Genomic DNA, 19,612 nt, shown 5'->3' on the forward strand with positions numbered 1-19,612 from the left:
ATGCTTTACATGGTATATCATAGATATGTTTAAAAATTAGATTGCCCTAAATTTGTAATTACAAATTTAGGGCAATCTAATTTTTAAAAGATTTTAGAAGATTTTAGGTAGATTTTAGAATTGGTTTTAATTTGCTATTTAAAATGTGTGTACTGTTGGAGAATCTTATTTAAATTAAATTAAATATATAAACATATCGACCGCGACGTTTTATTGGCAACCAGTACGTAGTGCTACGCAGTAGCTTTCAAATTATGATGGTGCTGTTACAATGCTTACACGCTTAAGTCGCTTAGCATCAGCAAGCGACATATTCATCTTAATATTAGGTTGAACTAAAAAGTAATTTATATTATAAATTTGTGACCCAAAACACTGGGATGTCCCAGTTTGAAATTCGTAAACATATAAATAACTCTTAGTTGTTATATTCTGCAAAGTCTATTAGATTCTACAGCAAATCACGTAACATCGAAAATCTAATTCTGAGAAAGCAATATAAAACTGATTGCGAGATATAAAGTAGAAATGTAACACGTGTACGTGTTTTGTACAATTCTACACTTATTTTACGTTTCGGTATTATGAAATTTAAATAAACTCGTTTTCCACTGAAAAATAATTTTTACGTAAATTAGAATCATTATATTGAATTTTCTACTTATATTTTATTCATGTCGTTATGAATATTTTATAGAAAAATATTACACGTAGTAACTATCGCTGCTGATTTTTTTATGTAATCAGTATTACTATTCATTCTATATTCCTTAAAAATAACTATATCCATCTCTAGTCTCTACACACTATATCTATGAGAATGGAAAAAATGTTGAAATTACTTTAAATACACCACTGATAAATTAAATGCTGAATTATACTAACACTTCAAACTTGTTATTTAATGACTAATTATTTACAAACAACCCCACATTAAAAATCTCTATAAACGCACGCACAATTCAGCAAACAGCCAGCGGCGTGTAACTGCGGCGTGTGACGTCGCGCACGCCTGGTTGTCTCGCACGCTCGCACGCTCGTCGCTCCGCAAGCCACAGCCGAGTCGCGACTCCGCCGACAGTCAGTGGCGAGCCGCCTGCCGACGCGCCCGGCCGTGCCCAGCGCCGCGACGACACCCTCGAAATCAAATACGATAGTGATATTGTGATCGAGTGCCATGAATCCTAAATGATGAAACGTATAGTATCACCAACATTCCACGGCACATAAGCAACATGATCCTCAAAATGGGAGGGAAGTCGCCCCCGAGCGCCAAAACTGAAAAGAAAGACGAGAAGAAATGGGAGAAATTTGAGGAGAGATGTCCAGGAGATCCGTGGGCGTACTGTGCTGTGTTATGGTGTGCCTGCGCCATGAGCCTCATCTCCAGCGGGTTCAGCCTGTACCGGCAGCAAGGTCTGCAGGAGAGGCTGTCGCTGTTGGAGGAGCAGCATCTGGCGCTGAGGAGTGCTGTGCTGGAGCCACAGCAGCCGCTAGTGGAGAGGCTGCGGAGAGAGGTGCTATCCAGACCGCCATCGTACTGGCGGCCACGGAGGAGCATCAGAGATTACGGAGACTGCGTTTGTCCACCAGGTTAGTTATGTCGTGAAATCATGAATAAAAATGTTGAAGGAAATTTATATATTTTGATTGTATTCAATATTTTGATAGTTTGCTTCCCATTGTTATAAGAATCGCATAAACTTAGTTTTATTTACGGGGGAAGTAATGTGGATATTGGTTTTTAACTTTTTGTAGTGTATGTTGCGTTTCTCAGAAGCGATGTAGACCATGCAGTGTCCGCATAGTACGAACGCAGAAGTGCGGATGTCGATTTTAAATAGCGATGCCAAAAACGCTCTCTAGGAAACCACGCCGTCTTGTTGTCATTGATATCGTTCTACAATATATTGCTTGTCGCCCGAAGTATTTCTTTGGAGTCAGCTCGTGAGTAGATCGCGTTCAGAGACACAAATTTTTACATGCGTTTGTAAAGTCGTGCCTATATCTCGGAAGTGGTAGCCATAGTTGTGCCGACAGTTTACTGAGCTTATTACCATGTGATAGTGGTAAAATATAGCCATAATATCAATATTTACAATATCAAATTCGCGTGTGATTTTTTACCTGAACAATCAATAAATGAACTGCGTCCGATCATAAATTTCCTTGAACTGTTGTTTGCATCCCTCAATGCCATAATTATATTTCTCATAATACGAATTATAGTTTAAATGATATTAATTATAAATCCATTATCCGAACGCCTTGCCTTCATTTCGCCGCATAGATTACCTAAGTCGTGACTCTCGGCTAATCTATTTTGCGGACCTCTATATAACATTATACCGACCTAACCTACCTTTAACAACGTGTATTATATTATTTCGGGTTGAAGGCCATTGCAGCATGTTTACTACCTGATAAGTATCAAAACTTAATGCTAATCTGACCAATGCAGTATATTTGAATACAACGATATTGCCCCTCTAGCAATCAATCAAGCGACTTATTAAAAAAACATCTAAAATTTACGTACAGAATATATATTATTAATTAAGCCTCCTAAATTTTTGGGACAGAAAAAATTATCCCATCAAGAGCTTAAAAACTCCGAGTTGTTTCAGCGAATATTCCTCGTCGCTAATTAAATGTTTAATTTTGACTCGGGGAAAAATGTCTGAAAGGTGAAAAGGATGGTTGTTTATCAAGCGAGACAAAGTAACTTGTCGACGACGGAATTGAACTTAATCTAGTGGTTATAAATTATATTTTTGTTTAATAAACTGTTCTGTTTTATCGTATTTAAGTAAAGTGTTTTAGTACTGGCAAGTAATATTACACTACACCGAAACAATCCGGAATGAATACCAATTCAGACTTGTAACCGACTCTACAGTGCTGACAAAACAATTTTATATAAAACAGATGATATTTAAATACATTTCATATAAAATAAAGAATACCTTTAACACGAAATAATAGCAGCTACATATTTCATAACTTACGAATAAACTTCGCGTAAACGAAAGTAAAGTTGAACTCTACCGAACGTGTTACACGTATCAAATTCCAAACGAAATGTTGAAAGAAAATAACTCAAAGAATAAAATGTAATGCCGAAACGCTATGTGTACTAAGGTAGGTAATGTAAGAAAGAATAACTTAAAAACAACATGTCTTCAATATAATGGCAAAAGATGACATTTTTGAAAGAGAACTCGCTACAATAATATATAGGTACTAATATGTATAAATGCGGTTTTCAAATCGTACTAATGATAGTTAGATTCTACATGAAGGAAAACCGGTAAGAGTTTGGGTTATTGGACCCTTCTTCACTGCTTCAATATAACTGATTTACGGTTTTCATCACTAAGCATGCAAGAAAAAATAATCAATAGTGAGTAATTGAATATCAACAATAATCCTACTAAAGTGTTCACTGAAATATTAACCGTAACCTCAGGAGTTTAACCTTCAACCGACCTAACGTTTTATTTTCCATAAATGGATTCCATTATAGCGATTCCTTTTTCACTGAGCATAATACCTTTTACATTTTTATTAATATCGTTCGTGGCTTGTATAATAATTTTACAGTATTTCAAGGTATTGAAGGGGAATATATCCTTTTATAAGGATTTGTAAGCTACTGTGTTGGCTTGCGTTTATTATCAACTGAATGAGGCGAGTAAGCGATTCGCTTAATGGTGAGTACTTCGACCATCCATAAACAGTAGCAACGATACCAAGAATTTTGAGTAACAAAAGTTCTTAGAGGCTCTACTTGGCACATCATTAGGTTCAATGGTAGATATTACTTCACTAATTACAGTAACTAAATTATATAATCAGAATGACCAACTATAAAAGTATAATGTTCATATTGATCATAAATAAATTATTACATCCACACGCGCACAACGCGTTGCCCTTTTTAATCCCCAAGGGGTAGACAGAGCCGCTACTGGTACACCCATTTTCCGCCGTGTTTTCTGTCCCATGATGTGATAAGAGGCGAGCATATCGAGATATCGGACACAAATTCCCAACTCAAAGCTGATATAGAATAAATAAATCTAGTATCATTTTGCCTGACGCGGAGATCTAAATCAAAACCTCAGCACTGCTGTCATACCTTAATATAACTAGGCCACCGAGGAAATCTTAAATTATTATTTTAAATAATAAAATACAACTGACTCATCAATACTATTATATAATCTATATATAAAAGAAAGTGGTGTTAGTTACACTATTTATAACTCAAGAACGGATAAACCGATTTGGCTGAAAATTGGTGGAGAGATAGCTTAAAACCAGGAGACGGACATAGGATACTTTTTATCCCGTTCCCACGGGAACGGGACGTGACATAATAAGTGGTATAAGAAAGCAAAATTTGGTATGGAGATAGTATAAGACCCTGGGAAGGTTATAGGCTACTATCCCGGGAAAATATATAGTGAGACTTTTATCCCGAAAAACTCCTACACGCGGGCGAAGCCATGAGCAAAAGCTAGTACTTATTATACGTAATTTAATGTAATAATACAATTTATTATACGTAAATATTAAAAATGCGTTTATTATAGAATAACAATAAATTCCAAATGTTTTGACTATAATAACAACCTTTCGAAATTGCCTTATAACCGAAACATCCGTTCAATCAGACCGTCACAAAGTCTACAGTTTAACAGCTTTCCAATGTAATAGGGTGTTATAGAGATCAAATTGCGTCGGACAATAGTATACCCCTATTTTTTTTTGTCCCACTCTTAACACTCGTTTGAAAGGTGTTCCTACCCCATGATTATACGACGGGTGTGCGATGGAAATGATAAGCTGAGATTAAATGGTGACGGTTTTGGTTTGCGAGTGTAAAATATTAGATACAATGATAGTCATCACTATAGGCTATGAATACTATGGTACAAGGTACTTTGTTACCATAAAAAGAAAAACATGAATATGGGAGTTTTAGCCTTTTATCCACAAAGGGGTAGGTAAGTACTTTTCGCCATGCGTATTCCGTCCCATGATGTAATAGGGGACTAGCCTATTGCCATATCGGGAACAAATTCCAGACTCCCCGCTAATACTTGGTAGAGAAACCCGATATCACCGCCCGACTTGAAGATCGAACCCGAGACCTCAACACTGCAGCCGTACCGTAATACACAACGACTACACTATGGCACTACTGGCATAGTGATGCCATTAAGACAGTCTAGATTTTTTGTGTCCAGCAATATTACCGATTGCATGATAATCAACAAAGTTGAAAAAAAGCGGCGATAGCCTAGTTGGGTGTGGAACGGACTGCCGAGACGAATGTCCGCAGGTTCAAATCCCCAAGGGCACACACCTCTGACTTTTCTAAAAAATCATGTGTGTATTCTTTGTGAATTTATCGTTCGCTTTAACGGTGAAGGAAAACATCGTGAGGAAACCTGCACATCTGAGAAGTTCTCTATAGGACTTCGAAGGTGTGTGAAGTCTACCAATCCGCACTAGGCCAGCGTGGTGGACTAAGGCCTAATCCCTCTCAGTAGTAGAGGAGGCCCGTGTTCAGCAGTGGGCAAGTATTTAATACAGGGCTGATATGGTCAACAAAGTTGCTACTGCATTTGTGTCAATTTCACTAGTGCACCCATAATGTTTATATTTCATTTGTGCACCACGGTCTCCTAAACCTATGTTGTTTAAAAATACTGTAAACTAATCCGTCAAATGTCGTAAATCCAGTTTTCATGTACATTGAGAGTATTAACTTACCCTTTGACGTGGCGTTCGACCGCTTTTAATAAGCACTTTCTCGGTACAAATTAAGTATTTTCCTAATTCGCGATCCTTACATTTGAAATTAATTTTACTCTCTACATTTACTCTAGTAAGAGCTTGTTTAATTTACCAATTATAAACGCCTGACTCTATGAAATCAAATATCGTGATCCAACGGAACTTGATATCTGGGTTTTTCAACATTCGGCAAAGGAATAAAGGAGTTGTTTAAATTAATGCTTTAAAAGGTGTGATAAAAAGCAAAACGATTACAAAAATTTACTGGACGATAGATCTCTCGTATGTAAAATCCCTTCAGTATATCATCGCTTAAAACTGATAAGCAGTAACAGTATGCGCTGCTATGTTACAGTTTTAACGATGAAGCTAGTTTACTAACACGACCTCATGACAAATTTCATATTATCTCAAGATAACGACCACAGAACACCATGCTCACTTTTGATTTCTGTGAGATAAATTATAACATTCCTGAATGGTACCATAAACTAATATTATCTCAGAACCACTAGAACTGAACGCTAGGCAGTTCTTTTTGGGGTTCTATGCCTCAAAAGAAACCCTTATAGGATCACTATTGCCTATCATACATTATATATTACAAATTCAACAATTTGTGAACCTTTTTTCTATTGTAGCAGCATAGTTACGTCATCGCGCACCGAACGCAGTCCTCACACTATGTTTGGATGTAAAACCAGAAAGTCGTGATTGCATTTGAATGAAATTAAGATACTATACTATTAATATATAGATATTATTGTTTTTCCTGAAAAATTTTACATAATTTTATGTTGTTTTATATCAGAAAAGGGATTTTATGCGAGTGAAGCCGCGGACAAAACCTTGATATTATCGCATTAGATCCACGTATTATGTTTCAAAGGGTATTAATACGTTCGGTGTTTTTTTTGTGTTGAGAATTAGGTTTTTGTCGAGCTGTTGACAGATCGTAAATGGAGCTATTGTTTTTTGTTACAAAACTTTGATGTGAATGATGAATCGTAATGATTAATTGAACATTTTTTGTAAGTAAAGAGTTGTTGGGAATGTTTTTTTGGAGTACAGCGTATCGTTTATTAAAACCTATTTTAGAATAAAATGAACTGTCTCAGAGAATACTAATGTAAAGTCTCAGCCTGGGTATTGCATAATATGTGAAAAGTATGAAAACAATGTCAGGTGCCAACCCTGCCTCATCGCCAACTTTTGGAAGCTTTAAGGAGGTCTATATAACATAAATAATTATTATTAGTTATATTTACTAAAGCCATTACAGTTTGTAATTATATTCATATAACATTGGATTCGTAAAAATATACGAACAATGTTAAATAGTAAATAGTAAATCTTTTATTTGCAAAAAAGTTGGTACAGTATAGAATCATTTCTCATCAAAACAACATAAGTTTTAATTATTATGCATAAATATGAAAGCCGGTTTTATGAACTTGTTTCAACAGTTCTATAACAAAAGTGCGAACGTTAACTTATAAAACACGATCTTAATATCTAACTCATAAACTTCAAGATTAGAAATAAAACGTGTAGAAAATATTTGAATCCCCTTCTACTCTTAAACTGCAAAATTACCAGAAATCAGATAAGTAAAAACAAGAATATTAGTGGGAATAATCGTTATGCATGGATGATTTTTGTCACAATCTTAGCTGAGTAGAGACGAGTGTATAGTTTCATTTATTAAGACAATGACGCAATAGGCGAATCAAAGTGAAATATTTTCCAAACTCAATAAGAGTTAACACAAACTTCACACATCCATACAACCCTTACGAAATCCCTTACATCTGTTTCCAAACAGAAAAATCAAAGCGAGGGACAAAGCCATGGGAACTAATGGCAGAATCGATAGCCATAAAAACTAGGGGCGTTGGAGAGCGACAAACGTGACGCGTGCGTTTGACACACGGACGCCCTTGCTGTTTATTTGGATTATTGGAAACGACCACTTCAACACCAATCGAGATGTCAATAACGACTCTAGCACCAGACGTTACGGTCCAAATTGGATTTTATTGCTTGATATAACGTGGTGTTAAATTTGGGCTATTAAGTGGGGTTCTGCAGATAGTCTTAGGTTTTAAAAATATACTTAGTCTGGCCATAAATACTGTTACACTTAATTATAAAAAAATATTACATTTGAATTTCGAATCTGTCATTTTTATACGATTGTTCATTGTGTTTTCTCATTTTGGCGCCAATACATTGTAAAATATTTTGCGATATTAAAATGGTGTGGGGTGATAAAGAGAACCGAATCGCTGTGATAGCATTACACAAAGTAGGTATGGAGCCAAATGCAATTTTTAAAACTCTCCATACACTTGGTATTAGTAAAATGTTTGTGTACCGGGCTATTAATAGGTACAATGAGACCTCCTCTGTTTGTGACAGAAAAGATCTGGCCGTCCACGTAGTGTTCGTACGAAAAAGGTGGTCAAAGCAGTAAGGGAAAGAATTCGAAGAAATCCTGTCCGAAAGCAAAAGATTTTATCTCGGGAAATGAAGATAGCACCTAGAACCATGTCGCGTATTTTAAAAGATGACTTAGGACTTGCAGCCTATAAGAGACGCACTGGCCATTTCTTAACTGATAATTTAAAGAAGAATAGGGTGGTAAAATCGAAACAACTACTGAAGCGGTACGCAAAGGGAGGTCACAGAAAAATTTTGTTTACGGATGAGAAAATTTTTACAATTGAGCAACATTTTAACAAACAAAATGACCGTATTTATGCTCAAAGCTCTAAGGAAGCTTCCCAATTAGTCGACAGAGTGCAACGTGGACATTATCCGACTTCAGTGATGGTTTGGTGGGGTGTTAGCTATGAAGGAGTGACTGAGCCATATTTTTGTGAAAAAGGTATCAAAACATCGGCACAAGTGTATCAAGATACCATTCTTGAGAAGGTAGTTAAGCCCCTTAACATCACCATGTTCAATAACCAAGTATGGTCCTTCCAGCAAGACTCGGCGCCGGGTCATAAAGCTCGGTCCACGCAGTCTTGGTTGGAATCGAACGTTTCGGACTTCATCAGAGCTGAAGACTGGCCGTCGTCTAGTCCCGATCTTAATCCGCTGGATTATGATTTGTGGTCAGTTTTAGAGAGTACAGCTTGCTCTAAACGCCATGATAATTTGAGTCCCTAAAAACAATCTATACGATTGGCAGTGAAGAATTTTCCCATGGAAAGAGTGCGTGCTTCTATTGATAACTGGCCTCATCGTTTAAAGGACTGTATTGCAGCCAATGGAGACCACTTCGAATAAGCTTTTTTATATTTTTTAATTGTTTTTATATTTATGTATTAAACTGACACACTGTAAAAGTAATAAATGTTATTTGCAGTTAACAATTTTCTTTTTTCTTTATTACAATATTTATGGCAAGACTAGGTATGTATTGGCTATTATATGTGAAATGGGAATTGGCGTTATTTTTACGAGCAAGTATTTATCCCCATTATCCAGGATGATTGGTGTTGCATTTACTTCAAAACGAAATAGACAAACTAAATACAATATATTAATAGTATATTGGTCAGTCAATTTTCAATTATTTTTAATACTTTTTTTTGAGTGTCTGTTGGATATGTTTGTTTTATTTATTAACAAAAAAAACGTCATCCCACGCTTTCTAAAAACACAATTAACAACACATTCATCAATGATAAAATAAATTACTATTTTCTTACAACAAGTCATACAAATTTCAATTAAATATATGATTATCATTCCATAATGAGTGGGTGTAGATAATATATATGTGTGGGTGTCCGTCCGTCCACTGGAAACGATTACTGGCCATGCCATGAACATAAACCGATATTCTGAATGTATCAATGAGATTAATCCATTCGTTCGGACCATTTGGTTGTATGAATGGGGAACGAATGAAAAATGTTTTAAGTTGAATAGAGTCCAGTGAAAGTATTGAAGAATACATTTAAATGCAATTTAGGGGTTATAATACTTTTGTGAATGTGATTTTGATAAAGTCTTATAGCGGTGACTGCTTGGGTGGTGGCCACCCAAAACTCATTGAGTTACAGGCGCCGGGATACGACGTAGAGCCGGGCTGGTCCTGTATGATCGACATTAGGGTGTTTTGACCACGATCGTGCCCATGTCTATTTGGAACATATAATGATATTGAAATAATGTCATTTGCTTGTTATCTTTGTGTTTAGATTATTATTGAAGTTTGGTAGTTTCAAATTATTCGCATCGCTGGTAACCTACCGGAAGGAGGGATAAAAAATATTTTTATTTTTATACAGTTTTAACAAAGCATTAATAAAAAATTGGAAACAACGTCCATACATTATTCTAATCATAAAGGTAAAATAAAAAAGTTTCGAAAAAAAATTACATATTTTTAATTATACTTGCCATTATTACACGAAGAAATTTTGTCGGAGTCTGTCACAGCATCATACTTGTAGCCAGAAATACATTTACATACATGCCATATTCCCACATGCCCAAAAATATTTGTTATTCATGGATTATTTTTGTCACAATGATAGTAAAGGTCAAGACGAATATATTTTATTTAGTAATGCAATTAAAAAAGTACCCGAATACCCAGCTTTTGTTTGCAACTGCGAAACATAAAAATCCTTCACCGGGATAAAAAGTAATAGCATTAAAAATTATGTAATTTCTTATTAGCGAAACAAATTTAGAAACAATGCTTCAATTACTGGAACGTAACGAATTTTTCAGTCTTATATACATTTTATTATGTCATGTATTAGTGTGGACAATCTAAATATAGCCTCGAATTTGAATTGTCAATTAAATACTCTTTTAACCTAGTCATTAGTTGAAATCGGTTTAAACCGTAGTCCCCTATTGACAATCAAGTTTGGTCCGAGCGTAACGCCCTCTCCGTCATAATTAGAGGGCCAGGGTTCAGGGCAGGGGACAGGCATTTATAAAAATTGAACAAACTGTCACGTCTGTGTGCCTGCAGGGTTAACATGTATAACGAATGCCCCCTATATCATATAGTTTTTTAACATACATAAAAAATAATAGGATGAACATCAATTTAGGGAAAAATATATTGACGGTTGGCAGGGTAATTGATTGACATTTATTTGTAGCATTGAATTTAATACATATTTGAGTTTACAACAGAGAATACACATTCAATACATAAAACACATTCTTTTCACATATATAATAGTATAAATGATTTTTTAACCAACTTCAAGTAAAGGAGAAGGTAACTTGAACCTAGCCCCAATTTTTCGAAAAACATGTCGCGTAAGACAATTATCCTACCAACCGTTAATATGTACTTCTAACGGGTAATATTAATGCGACAGTTTGTAAAGATGTTTGCGTGTTTGTAGGAAGTAAACGGAGAAACCGCTAGATGCGTTTAAATTTTGGCATATAAATTGAATCCTGTGCTGTACTTTTATCCCCGACGTGCATACAGTGGTGCTTTCATTCCTTAAAATCTCCTTGGGTAGAGTTGCTAACAGCATGTTAATAAAGAAAGAACAAAGAAATATTTTTTGTATAAAGTAAAATATCACAATTCTTCGATTTGTGTTCGAAAGCCCTTGAAACTCTTATAAAAATATTACCTAATAAAACATGTTAATAGTTTATTTACCTACCAATTTTCTACTGCCACCAATTGACCCAAAAACAAAATAATAGGGGAGTATCGACGTAATAGAGTGAAGGTTTACAAAACCAATTTACTGTTAACTATAGATGTTTTATTTAAGGGCCTATTTACACGAGCCGATTGTAATGGCCTATCTGGAAACGTAGTTTGTGCCTATTGTGTTAATTAAAACGTTTTATTCACTGCCTTACGTTATTCTGAAGACTACGTTCCGTTTTATCTGTTTGAATAAATACATAACGCTAATTGTTTAGAATATAATTTACATAACTGTATTTCTTGAACCCGCGAGTTTATCTGAATACTAATTTTATACATTTCTATCGTCAAGCAACACTATTGTGTTCCGGATTGATAGATATTAATGAGTATATATGGGACATTTTTCACTTACAATCAGTAGATTGGAGGTCATTAGTGACCAAGTTCATAACCAGAGTAGAGCTGTGATTTTATAATTAAAATTCCAATGAACTATTGATTAGTTCAATATATTGTAATATGTAAAATACGTCTCCACAAACACATAGCTCAGTTTAATACGTTGGCGTTTAGCTGCTCTGCCGCGTCCAAACGTCAAAGAAGCATCGTTGTGTTGGGGATATTGTTTTATAACTACGCAAGGCTCGTGTAAGTTAATAGTTTCTTTGTATCCCGGCATTATTCGTACTTAATCGCCGTTCACCCGGATTACGTTAAGTCCAATTATAAATTCATGGGCGGCCGCGGTCGCGGTCAGGCTCAAATTTTCAAAGGCCAAAGTCTTCCATGTTTTGATTAACCGTCCGTCTGTTTGAGCCCAGTATTAGTTTAAAGTTGAAATTAATTGGATCCGCCGGCTTTTGCTGCGGTCCTGTATTGATTTTTTTGATGGATTGTTGTGGAATTTTGGGTTCGACTCCTTGATTGTCTTGCTTGATTTATGTGCCTGAAAGCTTGGATAATTATTTTTTGAGATTGACGTAATTTGGTGGGTGGTATTCTACGTCATATGTGGTTGCTCGTTATTAATTATTCGGACACATGCTATAAACATTACGAAGATACAATATTGGGCACAGGAAGCTTGGGGTTGGGCAGAGGAAGCTTGAACAACAGTAATCAAGAACCATATTTTATTGATTGCAACGTTCCTATAGTTAAAGGATACACAAGTACCATTTAAAATATTTTTAAAATTGATTTACTTAATATTTCGTAGTCACTCGTTGAAACTTTATTGTGAGTTAAATTTTTCAGGATGTAATGTAATCTATGGGTAATTTAAAAAATATAAAATGGTGTTTAATCAATCCATTCAAAATGTAGATAAATATAATATTTATTTGGGATGTTTTTAGTAACGAGTAAAGACAGCGGTCCCACTCACCATGGTAATTAAAAAAGTGATACAATATTATTAGCGTTGTATTGTTATTAATATTCATGTCAAAGATAATAACAGGTGTACCTGTATTTCCGCACGAGAAACTCGGCTACAATAACTATTATCGTAACTCGGAGTTCTGTTTTATATTAGCAACGAAATTTGTCTACAGTTCGAAGAAATTGTGGGGTGAATATCTCCGGGAGCCTTTATATTAGCCACGGCTGCTTTCGTCGTTCATTTATTCTTTTGGTTTAAGTAATGGCGAGCAAGTTGCTCGTCTGGTAATGTGGTAGGACCGCAAACAGAATTCCGGAGTTTAAAATATAAATCACCGCACGGTACCACACTGTCGGTCATCTTGATAAATCGTACGTAGAAGTTTTGTAATGTTCAGTAACATAGGATTTAACAATTAGACGACCAGTAAACAAATGTTGGTCGTATATAACTATTTTTCAGATTTTATTGCGGTTTTTTTATTATAATTTTCTTCCGACGTTTTGAAGACGTTGCAGCTTTCGTGCATTCCGTAAAATAGTTTTATTTCGATGTCTTATATTTGCATAAACATAATAAATCATGTTCCATAAATTATTTCGTAAAATAAACATATAAAAGTGTCTTTTCAAAACATTTCCTCTCCAAAAAATAATAATATAGGAAACAAGTTTCAAAATTCATTTTCACAAGCGAAGCATAACGTTCAGCGGCTCACTATTTTCTCTTCAATACGTATTATGAGGAAATTCTCATCTCTAGTTATTGTTCAATCCCAAGACACTGTATTCGGTGTTGGGTGGTGTCGGCTCGTATCCCGACACCGAGCGAGGCTCGCGCAAACATAATTTTGTTCGGTAAATACTTGCTTTGGGATTTGCGCCGTCAGCTCTCTACCTATTAGTATCCGTGACGGATCGGAGGGTTTCCAGTAAACACGCCGTATTGTAGTTTTGCGGTTTGTTATTTATATAGAACTAGATTTCGTCCGCTATATTTACGTGAATTTTTCGAGGATAAATTTATTTGGGAAAATAAAATATAAATACATTTTCGTGTGAAGAAAGACAGTAGCTTATATGAATATAATTTTGCTTTTTATTATTAAACAAAAATCACAAACACAGTAGATTAGTTTCGGGGAATAACTCCCACTTTAATTCATTCTCTAAAACACTTAATAAAGTTACCGTTTAATAATATTAATCGAGAGAATAGTTTTTCACGTTAAGTTAAAATAAAAGCGCCCAAACGAGTCATAATTGTTAGCATAACTATAAAAACTTGTATAATCAAACACCGCACGACTTAAACATCTTGTGAACAAGTAATCACTATAATTGCTCCAATTAGCACCAGTTTGCACAAAAGGCAGTTTTTCATTTCCTCAGTTAATGCCGTTCGCACATCAAGTGTCATTATTACCATCGGATTGTGAGTAAAAACGAATAAAGCTTGGGCTATTCAAGGGCCCTGCAGTGCCTTGGCTAAGGGCTGTTAGGTAAAAAGGTAGATTATATTATGTGATTATCAAAACCTAGTACGAAAATATATGGTGGATAATGGATACACCATTTAAAAAAAAACATTGCAATATTTTTTGTCACTATTACTTCATAATTTTATACAATACCAGTTTTTGCCTGCGGCTACACCCTCGAGTTTTTTGGAATTAAAAGTAAAGCCTTTAGCATTCAGGAGTGATGTAGCTTCCTCTTAGTGCAAAATTCCAAATTGGTTTAGTAGTTCCAGAGATTATCGCGTTCAAACAAACAAAAAAAGTCTTCAGCTAATAAAAATGTGTTGATAATATAAAATCTAAAACATTCCAGTAACATAAAACCAACTCAATCATTTAATAATACATTCATTACTCTATCATGATAATACTGATTACTAATTAATATAAAGATTATAGTGCAATATCTACTCTTTATAATTTAACAAAGTCATAATACCGGTAAGTAATCCAGAAAGTCAGACACTATCCATAAACCCGTGCCATGAACAAAGCTCCAGTTTCATTAGCGTTAAGACTCCCAGAGTTCCGGCGAAACCGGCGAGTCCCGGAGAGTCCCGTAGTCTGGTGCTCCGGGCGGAATCTTCACGCGCCGCGAGCTCTGAGTTATGCATGCCGCGGTGTGCCGCTTTTGCTTATGTCCCGGCTCGAGTCACAAGCGTTAGCGAGTCCTCATAATTATAAGTGAAAGTTGGAAACTAATATTGGATAAAATATATTGCGAATAATTTTAAAAATATTTGTGTAAGATAAGTTGGTACGCTATACTTAATTTATATTTATATTTTTTTTTACTTAACACATTAAAACGAAGCCATTTTTATTGTAAATTACATTCTGCAATATTGAAGTGTTAATTTTTCAAAACTTTTGTTTTTACAAGGATTCATGTAACATATTTGTATTTTCAACATTGAGGTACAACTTAATATTCAATGTAGATCATCAAATAAATAAATTATTAAAATTGTACTTGACCTTCACTTCAGTTATACAAACACTTTGACATGCATAGAACTCTGCCTACCTTTATTCCTCCTTACTGCCCACTAATTCCCGCCACTGCCCGCACCAAAGGCCGTCCCGCAAAATCCCGCGGCTTCGTTAATGGCGTCCCGGTGGCGGACTAATTGATTCCTCTCTGGATCCGCGCCGCTCCTTCCAGCTGATAGGAGGCGCGCCTTAGGAACAGTTCGGCACTCCCGTATTCAATACAGATATAGGGGTGGAGGAAACTAAAAAAGAGTTAAAGGCAAACAACAAAGCAAAGTTACGGGCGTGGACCTTAACATACTAGTTAATTACAAGGAAATATATAATACACAACGACTTAAAGAGACGACTGAATACAATGCCATCAAACACTTTTGAGTTCAAACTTTTACGTTTTAAGGGCGTCGACATTAACTTACTAGTTAATTACTGAAAAATATGAGACTACATCCATTGTCATAAAGTTACCACTGAATACAATGCTATTAAATGCTTTAGAGTTCAAACTTCTACGTTACTAATATTTACGAGCAAGTTCTCTCTGTCACACGAAATGCATCAATATTAAGTTAGGTATAAAATAAAAACTGCGCAAACAAGTAGTGTCTTATCTACACATCGTTCGTTCAGCAGTTAACAGACATTGTCAGTGAAATCCCACCACTGCATACCATAATGGTCTATCACAAATTTCACACAGTGGAACAACAAGCCCTTTACTCAATATTGGGTCATAAAGACTAAAAAAATACGTAATAACATCAGTTTAAAGAATCTCATGGGAACTTCACACAATGACGAGATGAACGTAAAGAGTATGTACACAATGGCGCATTAAGCCATCATCACCTAAAGATCATAATTGTGTGCTCAAACACTCGAAACTGTTGATTTACCATTACACGCTGTTGTGCCGTTCCGGTAATCGAACCCACATTTTTCACTCGTGGCTGCGTAATTAATATGTTCCGTACAGCGTGTTCCTTTGCCTTTAAATATGGCGTCCCAATTGATGGGTTTGCGAAGGTTTGTATGTGGAATACGTGGTTATGTTGGCAGCAATGATTTATTACTCGGTTATCTTCGGATATCTGTGGGATATTTCGTTCGAAATTTAAAATAGGTATGAAAACTGTTCGTTCGATTTTTCAAATTTGCTGGATACGAGAAATCTGTATGGGAAATACATGATTGTTGGTAGGCTTTATTTATTTCTTCCGTAAATACCTGTTGGATACTTTCTTAAAAAGCTATAAAAATTGGTATTTTTGTTGAAATGTAATACAGTTTTTATTAATGAACAAAATTATCTTTTTTAATCGACTTACAAAGTAGACGGTTTACTAAAAATATAAGATATGTGTTATATTTTATAACAAATAAATAAATAAAATACTGTTCCAAAAAGTCTTCCAAAGTTCACATTACTCCGTGACACACAGACCACACTATAACACTTCCAACACAAAAATATAATATTTGACCTCCAAACTTAAGACCTCCTGCGACTGTACAGGTTATGTTATTATCATACTGTAGGAGAGGAGGCCCTAAATCCCTATAGGGGCGTCAGTTGATATTACCACTTAGGGCCAGGTCCCGCGGCGGTGTTGACCCAAGTCATTGCGGACACGCGGATCCAATTAGACCCATTTTGTATCTAACGCGTAGGGATTTTGACGATGATCTGTAGGATGTTATACACATCCAAAATATTACCAAAGCTGCGAGTAGACGTGTTAGAAATTAACTAATAATATTTCCGTCCTATCTAATGACTAGCTTTTGCTCGCGGCTTCGTTTGCGTAAGGAGTTTTCCGGGATAAACTTTTTCCAACTTAATTTATATGTATCGTTATATTATTACCAAATTACACAAAATCATTATAAATTGTAGCCTATGTGTTATTCTAATGTATAACCAATATTACTGTAAAGTTTTATCCAAATCCATTCAGTAGTTTTTTTGTGAAAGTGGAACAAACATACATCCTTACAAACTTTCACATTTATAATATTAGTAGGATTGTATACACTTGTCGCTTAATTGGACAAGTCAAATTTCGCATATTACCTGTAGGAATAGTTATGGTTCGTATATACTATAGACCCGGGCAAATATTGACTGAACCGCAAATATAATTTTCTAGTTACATTTTGACATAGATGTTATATATTAACTATATTGCAACAAGGTATTTCAGAAGCATCACACCGAAACACTGAAGGACTATAAGTTATATTAAAGTTAGTGCTTAAATACGCAATAAGAAGACTGAATACATTTATCCCGTAAAAGCTTAACTGTCGGAAGTGTACTCTAGTTCCAAATACCTACTCCATTCTAGTTCCTATTCCTGTAAGGTCTTCAGGTGACCCAAATGCTGGAATACTGACCATGCGGTGTAAAAAACATGACACCGAAACAGTTTCCCGCCAAAAAGCACTCTACATAATTGAATTTAGAAACGGCCGGCTATAAAAGCAATGAGCCGAAACTTTATTACAAATTTTACTGATGTCTCTTAACGCGCGACGCGCGATCAAAAATACATATTTACATATCTCACATAAAACACTCTGATCGTTATAACGCAATATATTGCAAACGATTAAATTAAACAAACAACCAAATAAACTAATATCATCATATTCAAAAGATAAATCGTCAACATAACAGTTTCCCACGCAAATCCCAGTGATCAGTGTGTTTGCTCGTGTTTGGATGCCGCGGGGCGGCCGACACAATGACCAGCGGGCGGGGCGCCGTGATTCCACCCTATTGTGAGCATCGTGTCAATGCCCGGTAAGTAAGGCGAAAACGATACAGAGCATCTAAAGGGTTAAGATAGGAAAAATTAATCGATAAAATACAATATATGTGAACAAACGGGTTGATCATTTTATGAGGATATCGTTTGCTAATTGTAAGCGCCTGTGCGTAAACAATAGCAACGTCACTCAGAAGTTTTAATTACTATCTAATCGCATTGCACTTTTCATTTTTAGGTAAATCGGAATACAACTGTACTAAATTTGGGTACCAGATATTTATATACGTATGAACTCCGACATCATGTGTCTGTTTTACCACCTACTAACTCGTCTAAGTTTTTTAACCCTTAACTTTTGTTATTTTATATTGAAACTAGTTAGTAAAAACCTACCTAGTAATTTTATCACACCTATTTATTATTCTGATTTCAATAAATATATCACATGTTTTATTCCAAATTTTGTTGTCACCATCTATCCAGATAGGGTCAGCTCAACTCGTTTTTTAATTCAACATCAAACAAATTTATTCAAAAATTACAAACATTCACCCTTCCGATCACTCCCCTGCCTGCGCCTGCCCGCGCGGAGCTGAGGTGTGCGTTCGTCACAGCTCATTGCCCAACACCGCTGCAGCTGCCACCTCATTTCCATCTAATAACACGCTTTTGGACACAAAATGTTGATCTTATCACTACTACAATAGATTTCGTGCGCATTCGGTTTAAGATATTGAAAATGGGATTTAGGGGTAGAATTGGGTCTGTATTCACACAAATCCGGCTTAATTTGAATAAATATAGGTTTATGATATTATCTGGTTTGGATACTGCTTACCATCTGGTAGTACAATTCAGATCGTCATTTTATAATTTTGGTATTATTTTTTGCTAGATTACTTAAGTCTGATCAATCGACAGATAACAATAAAGAAGTAATAATTAATGTCACATAATCTAGGTCTTAGAACGGCAGCTTAATCATTTAGAAAAGATTAAAGACCAACCTATTGAAGGGGGATGATGGATTAAGACGCAAACAGCCCACCGTCCAAAATGGCTAAGACCAGACAAGATACAAGATACCGTCATGTAATTTTGTATATCTGCCAAAACATAACTTCATTACCTCCCGACATAGATTGCGTAGATAGTATATTGAATACAGAGATTACGTCACTCTGTAACTTATTGCTCGAGGTCTGAATCACTGAGCATTGAATCCTGTGTCAATGCAAATGCAGATCTAGATAAACTGTTTGTTAATCTGGCGCTAACGACCGCTCTAATGGATGCCAGCCTGTCTTATTTGAATTTAGTGGGTTTAGAGGGATTGGCAGTGACATGTCTGCGAGGGATTGGAATTCGTTCCACAGGCTAATGATTTTTTGTTGATGCCTAAACAGGCGAAGTGCTGAATAAGGAAAGTTGTTCGTGCCCTTACTTGGGACGATGAGACGTTTAAAGAAGCTAAT

At 35.6% G+C, this 19,612-nt stretch overlaps 1 protein-coding gene across 1 annotated transcript in view; it reads left to right on the plus strand.

Moving 5' to 3' along the window:
• Positions 1–1,047: 1,047 nt before the first annotated feature.
• Positions 1,048–19,612, plus strand: part of LOC115451917 (collagen alpha-1(XIII) chain-like) — a 229,590-nt gene continuing 211,025 nt past the window's right edge. The window contains exon 1 of the mRNA XM_037441139.1: positions 1,048–1,593. Within this exon, the coding sequence (XP_037297036.1) occupies positions 1,236–1,593 (358 nt within the window). The 5' untranslated portion in view covers positions 1,048–1,235. The remainder of the gene's footprint in view (positions 1,594–19,612) is intronic.

This window comes from Manduca sexta, chromosome 21, assembly GCF_014839805.1.
Source record: "Manduca sexta isolate Smith_Timp_Sample1 chromosome 21, JHU_Msex_v1.0, whole genome shotgun sequence".
In the NCBI taxonomy this organism is placed as follows: Eukaryota; Metazoa; Arthropoda; class Insecta; order Lepidoptera; family Sphingidae; genus Manduca; species Manduca sexta.